Source organism: Merops nubicus, unplaced genomic scaffold (genome assembly GCF_000691845.1).
Source record: "Merops nubicus isolate BGI_N331 unplaced genomic scaffold, ASM69184v1 scaffold8745, whole genome shotgun sequence".
NCBI lineage: Eukaryota > Metazoa > Chordata > Aves > Coraciiformes > Meropidae > Merops > Merops nubicus.
The window spans coordinates 21,444-38,164 of NW_008610229.1; the positions used below are offsets into that span (position 1 = coordinate 21,444).

At 42.6% G+C, this 16,721-nt stretch overlaps 1 protein-coding gene across 1 annotated transcript in view; it reads left to right on the forward strand.

Moving 5' to 3' along the window:
• LOC103773469 (solute carrier family 22 member 3-like) overlaps positions 1 to 16,721 on the forward strand; it is a 31,945-nt gene that overhangs the window by 4,287 nt on the left and 10,937 nt on the right. Inside the window, 4 exon segments of the mRNA XM_008940837.1 lie at positions 7,874 to 7,977; positions 9,892 to 10,046; positions 13,006 to 13,171; positions 14,215 to 14,332. Coding sequence (XP_008939085.1) covers positions 7,874 to 7,977; positions 9,892 to 10,046; positions 13,006 to 13,171; positions 14,215 to 14,332 — 543 coding nt within the window.

Here is a 16,721-nt window from a genome sequence, read left to right on the forward strand (position 1 = left end):
ATGCTCTGGCCTGGTGATCTGGAAGACAGCCCAGGTCACCCCCCTGTGCTCTGTAAACACTTGCAGTAGGAAACGTTGCCTGCCATCTCCTGCTGGGTGAGACTTGGGAGCGGGAAATGAACCCAGGACATATGGAAGTCAATAAACCTAATTTCCCCGGGAAACTACAGAAGGTTGAGTCACTCACTTGGGCTTTGGCACTATCTATTTTGGTCTCAGTGGAGGCAGTCTAGCACTCTGCAAAAGGGTGGCTGGTTATGGTTTGCAAGTGGTAGCTGCTTTATTCAGACATTTTTGGCAGCGATGACTTCTAGAGGCATGTACGTGAATTACAATTACGTCTGCAGGTTGGATGGCTTGTGGTGGTAGTTGAGAAGAAGTCTGAGTGTTCAGCAGCAGCTACAGCACAGCTGACACATTTTAGGACTATTAGCAGCCTTTGTTGGCAGGAGTTCAGCAGAAAGGGCCAATTCCAATATACCCCGTCTGCAGCAAGTCTTCACGCCATAGATGATGTAATTTCAAAACCTGGCAACAACTTATTGCCAAAGTGTGAGGTCTGAGGTAGACAAATGATGAACTGAATATATCCTATTGCACCTGCTGTGAATAAATCTTACTCCTTTGCTTGCCAGCTGTCTCAGAAAATAACAGCCAGCATTTGCAGAGAAACTTGTAAGCAAAGCAAAAATGTTTGTCTCATAGTTTTTATAATCCCTCAGAGCAGGAGATAACATGGCAGTCAATCTCAGAGTGGAGAAGGCGCAGCTGGTGCTTTTGCTGTCCTCCTCCTCGGCAATAAACAATGCAATTCACTATCAAAGTGTTGACCTGGTGTAATTATTGTCCTGGGAATGGCTATACACTGTCTTATTTCCACTGTCATAGTGGGATTAATATTGTTTTTCTTAAGTAGTGGAGGGAAAGGGGAAAAGAGCAATCAGAGGAAACAGCTATTGACCGATTTCTTATGAAACTTTTCCCATACAAGAGGGCTTAGAGCAGTTCCTTACACAGGTTACTTCACTGAGCCAGCTGGTACTGGGTGAGAGGTCAGGTCTTGATTTTTTCGTATCATTTTTAGGACAGCTGTTGTTTCCCGCCCTTTAGGAAATACTAAGTTTCTCTGCCTCCCTCTTGCTTTGGCCATGGGTAGATATAAGAAAAAAAGAAGGATAAGACAAGTCTTCTGTCCTAGGAGGCTCAATGAGTCCAGGTGATCTCAGTGGCAGGGACACAAAGGTGCCAGCTAGGCCTTGGGCCAGGCATTGGAGAGAAACCTCCAAAGCTTTCAAAGCCAAGCAGATCCTCAGGCCCTGAACCACAGTGCTCTGGAAGTCAGGTAAAAGCTGATTCCACTTGTCTAATTAAGTGCTCAGCTTGAAACAAGACACGGCAAAGGGTACTGTCCTTGCTTAGCCCCTCAGCACTCTGGCAGAAGCTTTGACAGAAAGAGAAAAATAAGGTAATTTCTCCCTTTCCACTGCATGTGTTTCCAGTGTGTTTTGCTACAGTAAGTATGTGTGAAAGAGAGAAGTTTGATAGTCCAGGGGACAAGAGAGATGGAGAAGAGCTGCCCAGCAACAAATAAGGAACATGCAGCAACATCTCACTAGATTTCCTTAAATGATGAATATTGCCCTAAGCCATCTGTCACTAGGATTGAAAGGATAAACCAGCCTCTGTTTGGTCACTTCAATGAAGTCCACTAAACATGTGAATGTGGGCTCTCAATATGCTGTTGTTATTGGCCTGAGGAATTACTGTAAATGTCTTGATTGGCCAAAGAGTTTCATCTGTAATTTTGAAAATTAATTGTAGCAGGCAGTAAAATCATTCTAAATTCCTACTCAAAGTTGCTACATTTTTAGGAGCTTTTAACAAAATATTGTCATTTAAAGCCACGCATTTCTACAGGGATAGGTGTGCTGCAGTGTTTTGGGATTTGCTTGGTGCACAGTGACCTCTCAAGAACCAGGAATTACAAGTTTGCAGTCAGTGTACATGTCAAACTAAAATGGGAAATGTTTGCCATCTGCAAAAGCTATGAGAAATGAGAGGCTGCCACAACTCCCATGTTTCCCAGTCGTTAATCACGTAGCAGTGTTTCTTCTGTTCCCATCTGTCTACGTTTAGCCCATATCCGTGAATATTTAATGAAACAGCAAAACCTATACTGTTGCAAATATAAACTATACAAAGCTATATGCAGCCCAGCAAATGTACACCAGTCACAATAAACAGGAAGACAGTCTTCAGGAGGAGAATGGTAAGAAGCTCCTCCAGGGATGAAATGAATCATAGCATCATAGAATCATAGAATCCTTTAGGTTGGAAGGGACCTCCAAGATCATCAAGTCCAACCATTGAGCCATTAGGGCTCTAAAGTCCTCTGCTAAAACAGATCAGAATCTGTCAGGGTTGGAAGGGACCACAAGGATCACCCAGTTCCAACCCTTCTGCCATGACCAGGGACACCTCACACTAGATCAGGCTGCCCAGAGCCTCATCCAGAGTGATCAGAAGTGGGATAAACTCCTCTCCTCATCAAACATACACCTTTATAACAAGTATGATGCTTATGGTCTGGGATACTTCTGTGAGCCAGCTCAAGTCAGCTGCCCTGGCCCACTTGATATTGCTAACAACCTGCAGATCATACATGGTCTATCATTCTACCCCAGTGAAACCAGGACACCACCTCAGCCAGTTCTAAACAGAAAGAGGTTGTGTTCAGGCAAACAATGCTTTCTGTCATGCAGTGGATAGAAATCATGCAGGTGAAGGTGGCACTGAATGCAGAGGCAAGTTGCAGGGTTGTGCTGGGTCCATGCACTTGTGCAGCGAGGGGCTTAGCAAAGATCATGGCAGTGCTGAGGAAGATGTGCCCTTAGCTGGAGCTGGCCAGCTGAGCTAGTTAACCCATCTGACAATTGCAATGAGGAGCTGGCTAGCTAGGTTTTAACAGGGTCTAGGGGTAAGCCATGGTTATACAGGAAAACAAATAGGCTTAAGATCAGGGAAGAAAAAAAAAGAAGCCTTTTCCCTTTACCCATAGTGCAGTAAATGTTTTAGCAATTAAATTTCAAGTCTGTGGAGGAAAGGGGACTGAACACAGGACATGGTGACATTCCCTTTCTGCTGTGTTGTCCTGGGTGATCTTATTCAAGTGGAAGCAGGAAAGTTTATTTCACAGCCTAGATATACACCATGGGGGCACTGTGGACAGACACTCCTACAGATAAACAGGGAGGACAGGTCAGTAAACTCTCCTCACTGCAATGTCTCCCAAGTATTTCTCCAGTATATGTCCCAAATTTTGCAGCAGCAGGGGTATGGTCTTGCAGCTGTAGAGGTGACACTTCTGAAAGGAAGGCTCAGCAACATTCCAGCTTGCCAAGGGTCATGTGATGCTCAGCAATGAGCCATTGGTCTCACATCTCTTCTGTAGCTTATTTTCCATCACTGTGAGCTATAGCTCTTCTTCCCTGGAGATACTGAACTGGGACATTCCGGAAGAAGACGAAGAAAACTAAGTCACACAGCTGTGGTCTAGACAGAAAGCCCTAGAGATTTTGATTCTCAGTGTTACCAATTTTGGAAACCAAGTGGTATCACTGGAGGACAGTCTGTGAGATTTAAAGACCATAGGCTGGGATTTTTTTGGTATGTTATGAGAAGAATACATACTTTCAGGGAATGGGATCTCCTATTCCAGTGGAAGATGGTTGTTGGCAAGGATAGCTTTTCTGCTCCTGGATGCCACCAGATATTTGCATGGAAGTGCTCCTGGTTGGTGAGCTCCTCACAACATGGACCACTTTTGCCTGGGCATAGGAGCAGCCTGTGTGGTAGGAGTGTAAACATCAGCCCGTGCAGGGACAGGCATATGATCATTTAGAAAGGCACAGGAGGCACCATTCTGCTCCCTTTTGTGGAGACTGTTAGCAAGGGACACAGGAGACATTTTGGGAGAGTGTTGTATAGTAGGATTACTGGCTAACTGGAGACAGGCTGAAATCCCGGGTAAACAGATGCAGTTACTTTTCCTCCAAACGATGCATATAGGGATAACGATCAGGCTCGACCAGAGTAGGTCACAGCTGAAGTGATGATGTGGGTCTGACAGGCGGCTTGGATCAAAAAAAAAAGCTCTCTGCAGGGTGCGCAATTCTCTTTTAAAGGTTACATTCCCCTCTAAAGGTTATGTTTGCAAATGCATAGCAAGACATTAGCAGGGTGATGACTTAAATGTTACCTGCTGCGTCAAGCAAACAGAAAAGGTCTGAGAATGCTTATCTGTACCAGAAGTTATTTAAATACTTAAACACAGTGCAGGACTAAGTAGAGTACATTTAGTGTATTTGTCGCTAATGCCTTCAGAAAGAGTTCATAGTTTTGTAGAAGCTTTCTCTATTTTCCTATTTTCAAAATATTTAAAATACCTGCTGCCTAAATAAACTGAAATTGCTGTTCAGATGCAAGAGTCCTCTCCGGTAAAGGTATTTTCCCCATTCTTTCTGGCACGCATTCATTCTCCTGCCCTCTTTCACGACAGCTTAGTCATTGCCTGTTTAGAGTAAAGAGAGATCAAATTCTTTAAAAAATAAATATACTCTTTGAAAAAGGACCTGAAGGCCAGTGCCTGCAGCAGGCACTTGAGTTGGTCCCTCTGCCTGCCTGGGCATGGCTCCAGCACTGCCACCCACTACCACCCTGGGAGCCGAGCTCCTCAGCTACCTTTGTGGCTTTCCCTCTGCTCCTGGAAGGGCAGGTTCCCTTCCTGGGAGAGTGGCTCAGCAGGGCATGCAGGGCACCAGGCTGGCACCGTGGCAGGGCTGGGTGGGAAGCACAGAGCCCGGCTCTCCTCTTGGGGTGCAGTCGCCCACCTGGCACTGCCAGTGCTGATGGTGCTCCCCTCGCTGTCACTCGGGCTGCCAGGACAGCCTCCCAGCTCTTGGGAACCTGGTGCGGTTTGTAGATGTTCAAAACCTGGGCCTTGGTCTCTGAAACTGACAACTGAAATTAGGTGCAAGTGGATTTTTTGTGACTGACAATGTTTTTATTTACTGATTTTATGTCTGTGTAAGCATCAGCTCATTCTAACATTGCTGTAAGAGCTTGGTTATGACATGCACTTTCAAATTTTGTTCTCCAGCTAATTTATTGCTGTTTCTGGTGAGGCATTAATGCTCTTACTCCCTTTCCCATTCTCTCCTTGGCTGTTTTGACTTATGAGGGGGAGTCTTCTTTCATGACCATCTTCTTCAGGAGCAATTGCAACTATTGGAGGATGTTTTGCTCTCTGACGGGCAATTCTGTGAAGGGCTTTTAAACCTGGTCCTGTATGAAGCCGTCCCTGCTGATGTATTAATCAGCCCAATATTTCTCTCCAACGTTGCCGAGACGCTTGTGAGATGTTGAGCGATCTTAACCTCCACTGGGAGATGACTCTGCATACCACAGTCTCAGATCTCTCTGTTATTCCTGGGGAGTGCCAGGAGAGAGGTCTAAGTGGTCCTCTCTGCCTCTGGGTAATGGTGCTTCCAGGGTGACTTCACAAGCTTCTGCTGGAAGCAGAAGATAATGGTATGAATGTTCCTGTTAAGCGGTGTTTAAAGCTGAAGCACAGCAGCTGTCCCGATGGTCCCCCTGGCACATACATGGCAGTGCCAGCATGCCCAATATGGGCCCTGGCTAGGGGGCCTGCACCAGACATGTGTCCTCTGAGGTGTCCAGCTGAGTACAGCTCTGGCTGAGCCAGAAAAGTTTTCATGAGATGATTTGAAGGCACCCTTCCTGCTTGGTCTCCCTGCCTATCTCTGCATGGGATTATTTCATTTTCTGTTACACTCTAGCAGTGCAATTTTGAAGCCATCATTTTCTTCTAGCTGGTCTTTAGCCCTTTGGTAAGCTATATTGCCCTGTATAGGTGGCTGCAGATGCTCTTCTGAGAGCCTCAACCTCTGCCATCAGCACAGTCAATTACATTGCCATGTAATATCTTCTTTTAATGGCCATTCTTATGAAGAAAAAAACCCCTGCTTTCCAAACCTGTATTGTTTGATACTATTTGCCAGCGTTGTCACTGTTTCAGGAAGCAAGAGGTTAAGCAGCGTTTGAAGTCTGAAAGTGCTGCTCCATGTTCAGGCTATTTTAGGAAAGCATTGCAATAGCCCTTGAGAATGACAGCTGAGAGAAGGTTTTTATTCTCTCAGAGGAAGCTGAGGTTTCTGCAGCTTTTGCTCAAGATTTACAGAAGTGGAAGCCAGATGCTGGTGGCCTGGCTTGGCTGGAAGGTGACCAGTCAGGCTCCCCAGAGTAACAGGGCTGACATGAAAACCACTACTTTGTTTGAAGTCAGTGGGGTGGGGTATCTATCCAGTTGGGGACCTATGCTGTTACTAGCAAAGTTTTTATTCACAGTCATGATAGCTGGAAACTGCAGTTCTTGGTCACAAAATTCCCAGACTGGCAGCTTCAAGAAAACCAAAAAGCCACAAACAAACCCAGATCCTGTATTTCCAGTAAAATCATCACAACTAACAATGATTCTGCTGTAGTTGCTGTCAGTGAAAACACTAATAGTACATTTGGAACCAAAACAGGAGTTTAGTTTTAACAACTGAAGAATAGCCCATAGAAGTAAGTGTGAATGGTACCTATGCAGAGTTCTGAATCTTAAAAGAAATGATTTCTTATTTTGGTACATATATAAATATTTAAGAGTATTACTTTAGATTTTTGGGTCCATATTCAGACTCAGTGAAATCCAAGTCTGAATGTCCTCTATACCTCCTCTGTAGGCACCTCTGAAATCCCAGGCTCAGGCAATGCTCACTGGGCACTATAGCATACAAATGGGCTGGTGAAACCTGGGCTCTTGGAACTACATTTCAGAGTCTGGAGGATTGCGAGTGGCAGAAGAGACTGTTGATCTCTCTAACCCACCCTGTGGCCACCTTGTCCTAGCACAGTGTATGAGCACTGGTATTGTACAGGAGCTGGTGAGCACAAACATGACATGCTGTGTGTGTTTCAGCAACCAGCACCTTGTTACCAACTAAAAGACTTCTTACAGCTCAAAGCAAGAAGATGTCTCTAGGGTAAATGGTAGCAGCTGCTGCTGCCTGTGGCTTCCCTTGGTCTTGAAGCTGCATTGTTCCAAGGTTACCCCAGGTGTAGACTGCAACCTCCTGACTCCCATAAAATCTGCAGAACTTGGGAGGCAGTGATTGGCATTTCTTTATTCTTAAAGAATGAATGGATGAGTGAATGAATTCTCCAGATATGCACCAACGTGACATCATGTTAGGGAGTTATGGCTACTGCAGTATAAGGAATAGAAAAGTCTGGGAAAGCTAGGAAATACATATTCAGTGTGTCTGAAATTAATCTAAGATCTATTTTCAGTTTCTTCGGAGACGACATGTTTTTGCTTCTATCTAGAAGACACCAGGAAAAATAATTAAACCATTTATACAAACTGATGTTTTCATCAGCTGTAGCTGTGCAGTCTTATTCTACACTAAACAAAGTCACGGCTTTACTTTGGCAACATATTTAACAGTGTTGTGTTTGATTTGCAAAAGAGGCATTTGGTTTCCATATCTGGACAACTGCTATGTGAAACACAGCATCCTTTCGGCAAGGAGAAGCTCTCCTTCTATCTCCACAGGAGGCTGAAGAGCCCTTGCTATGGCTGTGCTTCCCAGGCCCCCTAGTGCTGTTGAACAGGCGTATTTCAACTTCCCTTTCACCTTCCCTTTTCTCTTGCCCTTCCCACCTGTCCCTATGCATTTTCTGTGATGTTTTGGGCTGAGGACGATAAGGACCCACGCGGGGTGTTTATGCCTCTCCCTTGTTCCCGCAGTATAACCTGGTGTGTGGCAGTGCCTGGAAGCTGGATCTCTCACAGGCCATCCTCAATCTGGGGTTTCTGGTTGGGGCGTTCACCCTGGGCTACGCTGCAGACAGGTACTGTATAAGCACTGCTGTCTTTTCTGTTGTTTAGAGGTGATATCGCTTGTAGTGTCACCTGCAATAAGCATGCATCAATGCTTTGGAGGTTTAATTCACTTTGGATGTTTAATTCACTTTGGATAAACATACCCAGCGTGGGTTAATAAGACTCAGCCATTGTAATCTTCGCTTCCTTTTGGGCTGTAAACTTCACACAATCATACTTACTGGTCCTGTTTGAACTTTAAAATGTCATGAAAAGAGCTTTTCTCGTGGTGTCTGACTGTACACATATGGACCCACAAAGGGCAGAAGGACACAGAAATGAAAAGGAAGCATTCAGAGCTGTTTTCTGGACTGGTGTTTACTGGAGGATGTTCAATAAGCACCACTGATGAAGAAAGCAGCTACTTGAGGGAAGGAGGGAGGGACTCAGTATGGAAATCCCTCCATTCCAGGATGCACTCGTGTGCTTATCATTGAAGTCATAGCTCTCTCCAGCTGCTCCTCAACACTGTTAGAGCTGGATGAATGACAAGGAAAAGATGTAGGAGATATTCAGGCTTGAGCAGCTAGGTGCCCCAGGCTGAGGAGCTCCCATAAGATCTATCTTGCTCTTAGATGAAAGGAGGGACCTTGGTTTGTGCTTCGTGCTGATAATTAACATGCATAGTTAAGCTATGCATTGACTGAGAGCACTACTGATGATTTCAATGGGAGAGCATATTTCTTCAGTTCATAAAACACTTTCTGCCTATTTGATTTTTCTTTGGTATCTGTAATAATAGCAATAATAACTTACAGTACAGTTTCTCCATAGGCAGAAATACTTACAGAATTATCTGCAATGTCAGCTCAGAAAACAAATTTTGAACTAGCAAATAAAAGTACTTTCAAGGAACACCTCTTCTTTCCAAGGGATAAGGTGATACTAGCACCTTAAGACTGTGTAAGTGTAGTGATACAACAGCTAATTATTGAAATAAAGAATATGTGTAGAAGTACTGGTGTATTAGATATAATTTAACAACCATACAATGTGAATGTTGTACATTGTTAACACCAGGGGATATGCTGCAGCCAGAACGTTAGACTTGTCTCCTTGACAGCATTCAAAAGAATGAACCTATGTGAAAATACCCTGATTTTTGTCCCTTAAAAATTCTTCTCATGAAACCTTTAAAAAAAAAAAACCAAAAAAATATGCTCTCAAATACTTTTTGGGAAGTTAAACAGCTACATTAGTGTTCACAGTTTCCTCTTAAAACAACAACAATAACAATGGAGAAGAGATCAAAATGGAAATTCCAGTTGTGTTCTAAGCACACAGTTGCTGTGAAACTACAGGGAGGGGATTTATTTGGTGTTTTTTTAAATTATGACTTACCTTGGGTAGACCTATTAATAACAATGTCTTTTGCTGGGAAAATGAAACTCATGAATACGTCAGGCAGACTTTGAAAACAAGTGGTCTAAGCCTAAACAACATACTGGAAAATAACATAAGGTAACTAAAGAAAAAATTACTTTCATTCACGCAGCTGGCTGTAATTATTATTAGGACACCAGTTTCTGAAAACAGAAATCCCCAACAAAAGTTGACCTTGTTTCGCCTGGATCGGAAGTCTGAACTGTAGCATATGGGCCATAGTTTAGATACAAAAAAAAGACAAATTAAATTTCTAAAATAAAAGGGGGCTTGGAAAGGACCCAGTTTTAAAATTAGTGACATAAAGTCAGTGACAACTACCACAGGGAAAACAGTCCCATATCCCAAGGATCAACATTACAGAGTTTCAGGCAGCCTCCCTTTGGAGGAAGGCCAGTGACAAAAAGGCACTTTCAGATCTAGCATCGAAATGAGAACCTAGGAAAAAAAAAGAAATCTGTGCCTTTTCATGATTTTGCTTTCTTATTCTTTTTCAACAGATATGGCAGAATCCTCATCTACTTGCTCTCCTGCCTCGGGGTTGGGATATGTGGTATCATAGTTGCATTTGCACCAAACTTTACTGTATTTTTGGTCTTCCGTTTTCTCCAAGGCATATTTGGCAAAGGAACCTGGATGACATGCTACGTGATTGGTGAGAGACATTATCTTCTTTCTTTTCTAGTTAGGAAAAGTGAGGGATTTTTGGAGGACAAGGAGTATGGCTACATCTGCTCTTGATAATATTTTTTTCTTGGGGAAAAAAGCACTGACCCTGATATCAGCAGACAATGAACAACCCAAGTCCATCCTAGTTAGTGTGTTTGTCCTCCAAGACAAGGTGCTTGCATGGAAATTGTAACTTGGCATCATCCATGGTCTGGGCTCATGCCTGAACTGAATGCTTGGGGAAGCAGTCACTGGCCTTTGTCCAAACCATGCTAGGGACATGTTTAACAGCTAAATGGTGTAGTGTTTCCTTACTTGTCAATGTCTGCTGATTTACTGTTACAGAGGTGGCCTCTGAGAACAGGAGCAAGTGCAAACTCTTTTTGATATGAGATGGAAATGAGCAGCAGAGTATGTGCCTGCCTGACCTCATAGGATCCCATGGAGAAGAGTGAGGAAGAAGTAATGCATGAGGGCAGCCTAGCAAGAAGGATGTGTCCTTCAGAACCATCCAAGCTCTCTTTTCATACCCACCACTGTGATACTTGAATATACCTTTGAGAAGATGGCCATAGACTGTTCAGTAGCAATACCCTTTCTGTTGCTATTTGTGGACTTTCATGACTATCTAATCTATGGACTCTGATGGGGGGGATTAATTTAATTGATTAAGAGGTGGAGGAGTGGAATGTGTGTATATAAAGGTTTTCTTATGACATAAAAGATCACCAAGATGATCAAATCAGAACAAGCCGCAAATAAACTGGATATACAAACAGGAACATGGTTAATTTTGGTAGAGTCTGAACATCTTCTACAGATGCTCAGAGGAGTTAACTGCTTTTCCTCGCCGGGAGTACAGACTCTTGGATAGCTGCTCTTCATTCTTTAGTTAGGAGGCTTTGCTTAGTGCCAGGCTGGACACGAAGGTCCATATTAGGATTACTATTTCCTGAAAAGGGAAAAGGAAGGGAAACTTTTTATTTTATAAACTTTTTTATTTTTAGCATAAATAAAGCAAAGATTGAGGCTCTTTGATAGGTTACATTCATGACACAGTGATGAAGCTCCTTGTATAGCAAGCCTACTTTTCATGAGAAAAGGGTATTGTTGTGACATATTGGAAAACTGCAAGGTTCAGAAAGGGGAAACTCCTGTCTAGAGCATGAAATACCAAGATATTGCAGAAAGCATCCTTCTAGAGATGAGACATCAGATTTCCTTAGAAAGAAAATAAGCCATTATACTGTGATAATCCAAAACACAGTGATAACATCATTATATAGTACAAAACACTTGTACCATCGCTACAGTCTGTGAGGCCTGTGACAATTTTAGAAGAATTCCTAGTGGAACTCAGATGAGTAAAAGCAGAGTTGCAACCAGATGTAAACAGTTACAGTGAGACCTGGGAACACTGTGGTGACATATGCACAGATGTTCCTGTCTAGCCCTTTCAGCATCTAAAGCCCAAAGGCACCTCAGCTTGCTGGGCAAAGTTACATTGGTGAGCAGCTCAGGTCCAAGATCCAGTGAAAGACCCAGAAGCTGCTTTTCCCCTCACTTCTGAGCACATGGCTTAATTTTAAACTGAGATCTTATCCTAAAACTTTGACAAGTGCTCTAACCATCAAAAAGTTTTATGAGAGATACCCAGCTTCCTGAAAATGTCCAAGTTTTAACAGAAAGGAATGCTTTGCAATGCTCAGATCAGACTGCCTTTAAGGAAAGGTTCAGATATATGGCATCTTGAGGGACAGTTTTTTACCACAGCCTTAAACAAGGTAGTTAATTCCTGGAGAGCGTAATTCCATCTAAATCCCTTCAGAAATCTATTCTTACGTCCTGGGATCACACAGAGTATTTACCAACTTAACATGTTTAAAGAGAGATCTACAGATCACTGGTTTGGTTACACCAGGAGGATGATTGCCATTAATACATCTCCAAGGCTGCTGATCTGTGCTTTAGAACCACAAGAGGTTGCCCCAAGAACCTCTCTTTGCTTTCACATACAACCTAGCTCTTCCTGGGATGGTGCTGAGCAGCTACCTTTAGGCAATAGAGTTGCCCTCAAGCCATGCAGATGTGATGAATAGTCAATAAAAATAGTAATGGTGTCATATCTCTCTGCATTTCCAGCTGAAAGGAATCACTGTTACTTGTAAAATTGTGTCTCCTTTAGTAAAATGGAAAAAAAAAAAAAAAAAAAGGATTTTCTGTGTATTATAAACCAAGGTAAAACTCTGCTTTTATTTTGAAGGCTAGGTAGTGGTGACAGTTTTGAAACAAACAGGACATTTCTTCATGCATTGCTTATCTCAGCTATAGATTTCATGGCCATGGGATATTGCTGGAAATACAGGCTTACATGGGTTTCAGAAATGATTAGACACATGGACAAAGTAAAAAAAAAATCCACCAAAGGATTAAATACCAAACAAATAAACAAAGGAGAAAGGCTAGTAAATAAAACAAGCTGTGGATCATATCTTAGCACTCAGAGCAAACAGCATGGTATGAGTAAACTCTTTATCCCACAGACTTCTGGTCCATATTACCTGCTGGGAGCAGCCCCTCCCTGGAGGCTCCTCCAGTCTCGGGCATGGGCAAAAACTGTGCCAGGCAGAGTGCCAACAATTTACCACTAAGCATGGTTCTGACACAGTCTCAAACTTGTGTTCTGGCCCTGTTTAGTTCATTAGTAAACATGTAGTCAGAAGCTCCTCTAGCTGGAGATTGATGGGTGAATTGATCAGGAGGTGTCACTTGTGCTTGCCCTGGACAGTTTTGGTGACATGCTTACACTGCTGAAGGCAACATGCTGGGCTAGGCAGACTTGTGACCTAATACAGTACTGTCTGTCCTTATGTTCCAGCACTAATATTTCTCTTTTAAGTTGGTTTTGTTTCTGTGTTGTTTATTTTCTTTTTCTTTCTGCTCAGTGACAGAGATTGTTGGTTCTGACCAGCGGATTGTTGGGATTGTGATTCAGATGTTCTTCACCCTGGGAATTATGATTCTCCCTGGAATTGCATATTTGGTTCCCACCTGGCAGGGGGTCCAGCTGGCCATTTCACTGCCCAACTTCCTCTTCTTGCTCTACTACTGGTAACATTACAGTCATTGCTCTTATCATTATTGCTATTTGAGTACCTTGATATTCCTTCTGTGGTCCCAGTTCACCAGGGTGCAAAATGTTAGATTAGGAAGAATCTATCTGCATCCTGCTGAATTTGGCACTTTTAATTCCTTTTAGTGTATCGCAGACATACATTACTTTCCTTTTTCTGCCCAGGGTTTGACTCTCTTGTCAACCATAGTTTCAAACAATCCTGCACTGTCCCTGCTTAGCTTGGGACTGTTTATCTAGGTAACTTGACCAAAGTTTGCTCTCCCCATTAGCCTTGGGACCCTGCCTTTACCTCTTATTATGTACCTAGTTCAGGGGTGAACTTGCCCTAAAGGTCCCATGAGGTGAGCAGCACAGCTAGTGAGAAAGCAGAGCACTGTGCTGTGGTGAACATCTGTCTTGGTGGAGTGTAGCCATCCTATGGGCTGGACCCAAAGAAACTAATCCACATACTCTCTTCCTGCACATTACCTTAAACATTGCCTGTTGTGACCTTTTAGATTGTAAATCATTTTAACCCTAGCCTACAAGAAATTGAAACACCCATCAGTAGTAGTTGTTCTGTGTTCAGTTTGTAAAATACGTACATATTTGAGTGCATCTGTGTCTGCCTTATAATGATACATCTAGAAGTCTCCTGATCTGCCTGTACATGGTACTACATGTGTCTAATGTTGACTTTCATTGCTCCTTGTTATTCTACAGGCACCTTGTTTGCTTGTTGGTTATCATACTTTTGATATCCATTGTGCAAATACAATAGTTAAATTTCTTATTTTTCAGCTTTGCAAACTATTGATATAGTTTATTTTCTTCTTCTTTTTTTTTTTTTTTTTTGCCTACAAGGATCAGATATTTTACAGGAGACTGACTGGAAAAGCAGTACGTAAAAGAGTTTCTGTATCCCAAAGACTGAAAAATCAGTGTGTTGTGAGGTAACACAGGCAAAAGGCCAAGGACTTTGGTTTATTTATGATGTTAAAGGGCAAATCCTCTATTTAGGATTTTTGTGTTCTTACAGGGTGGTTCCTGAATCTCCCCGTTGGCTTCTGACACGCAAAAAGGGAGAGAAGGCATTAAAAATCATGCGCAACATTGCAAAACACAATGGGAAATATCTCTCGCCGCATTACTCAGAGGTACTGTCATTTGTTTTAACTAGAGGGGTTTTTCTAAACTTTCATAACCTTTTAAAGATTCAGTTGCACTAAGATACATTTTCTTTATGTAATGGGCAACACCTTTGAAGAGTCGTGCCGGGACAAGATTGTCAGTCCCATACCTGCTTTGTTAATTGCAAGAGGGTAAAAAATGAACTGGTTGGACAGACATGCACTGAAAAAAAGAAGGTTGCAAAACAATAAATCATTTCATTTGCAACACTCCTACTTTTAAAACTTGTGGAAAATATCAGAAGCTAGCCCAAGGACCAATGGTATTTCACAGAAGCTGTTATGTTAGCTGACAAAGTGAATGTAGGCAGCAGTATACACATTCCTGGCTCCTTTGCTAGAGCTTCCTTTTACAACTCAAAAAGAAGATGATGTAGAAAACTGAAATTTAAGCATAAATTTGCTTTCATGCCAATACAGGGAAAATATACCCCAAAATTCAAATAGGGGAAGCAGTGTCTGAGATCACTATTTACAGAACAGAACAATATATGTTAGAACTACAGTCCTTTGACAAGTGGTCTTGACAGAACTGAAAGGACTGATGCCTTTCAAATGACTATCATGTCATTACATCTTTTACCTTCTTCTGTGTTGGGTAGCAATGCCTGGCTCTCAGACTATTTTTACTGTGGCACTGGCCTTATGGTTCAGTGACAACCACAAATGTGGACAAGGTTCCTGTTCTGTAGCGAATCAGGTCTTAAACCTAAATGCTAGCAATAATAATGGTAGAAATCATTGTCTGAACTAAGGAAAACAGCCATGAATTATTAGTACACAGCAGCCCAGAGGTGGCATGCTACATAGACTACAAATATTTCTGAAAGAAATTGTGAATTTCTTATTGAAATGACCTACATAAAGTGTCCATCTGTCAGTACACAGCAGTATCCTTTATGCCTACATACATGCATATACACATACATTCATTTTTATAGATATACAAATTATCATGTGTGACTTTTAACTAAATTTTCACTGAGACTAAAGGCAAATACTTTGGGATGTCAGTGTCTGGAGGAGACTGATGTGTCCCAATCCTGTCAGGAAGGAACAACATGATGTGTGTGCTTTGTAACAGGCAGCTGGCAGACTGGGTTCCCACAGTCTGATATTGTACCTAGGTCTTTCTCATTGCTCTTCTTAAGCAAGGGATAACCTGAGAATGTAAGCCAGCTTATCCAAGAAAGTGGAGCTGTTTCACCAAAATCCTAGAGTACAAATCTAGATGAAACCCGACCAGTATTTATTGACACTTTTCTGAAACACCAGACAGCTGTTTCCAGGTCCACAGGGTTTTATTTATCTGTTGAGAAACAGGCTCCATAAATCAACCATCCAGCCTAAGCAGCTCTGCTTATTCGGCATCTTTCCTGCTATAAATATAGACCTTGCATGAAGTACACACAGGAAGAGGTATGTAGCAACAGAAGGAGTATAGAAATGGCCAGCTGATTTATTACCCATATTCCATTATCTTTCCACTTTGTTAAGTACATGTAAATGACAGTTCTGGCAATGTGAAGTTCACACAACAGGTTCCACAGAGAAGCTGGGCCCTAATCTACACTATACCTCTTAGGACATATGAATCTGGACTAATGATTTTGTAAAGTCAAAGCCAGACCTATCATCACAGATGAATGAGCTGAAAAATGTATTTCCACAGCAAGCTGCTTTTTTCATAAGCAACTTGTCCAAGTGCCTTAACATTGCTGCAGTGGTGTTTCTGTGAATGTTATGTTGCTCAGGGGAGAGCACAAAAGTTGATAATGGGGAAGGAGGTTTGTCAAGGGAAAAAGTTATATATAACTTCCTTGGCCTGAGAAATGGGATATACCAGATGGGACTGTTCTACATTAGTGAAGCAATATGACAGGAGACGTTTTGATGAGAATTAACAAGCTAGCCCAGCAATTACTGAGCCATTTTTTTGATGGAAGCCAAGGCATCTCTGTGGTGCCAGCCAAGCTCAGGAAATCGCCCTCAGCTATCCCACGATGCAGGATGAGCTTTGCCAATTAAGTTGGAGTAGCATCTTATGCAACTGGAGGACAGCAGACTGAAATTGGTGGGAAAGGAAGAAACTGAGACGGCTGACTAAGGAGAGAGAAAAGGGTCTTTCCCTTTGATGTATTGGTGTCAGTGGCCAGCTGGAGTGCATGGACCCCCTCCTGGGGGTGGATGAGGAGACGGCTGAGAGCTTATGGGTCAGGATTAAAGGGAGGGCAGGGACAGGTGACTTTATAGTGGAGGTCTGCTATGTGCCACCTGAATAGAGTGATCAAGCAGCCAACGCCTTCTATAGGTAGATAGGAGCCTCACTTTCACAAACTCTGGTCCTTATAGGGGA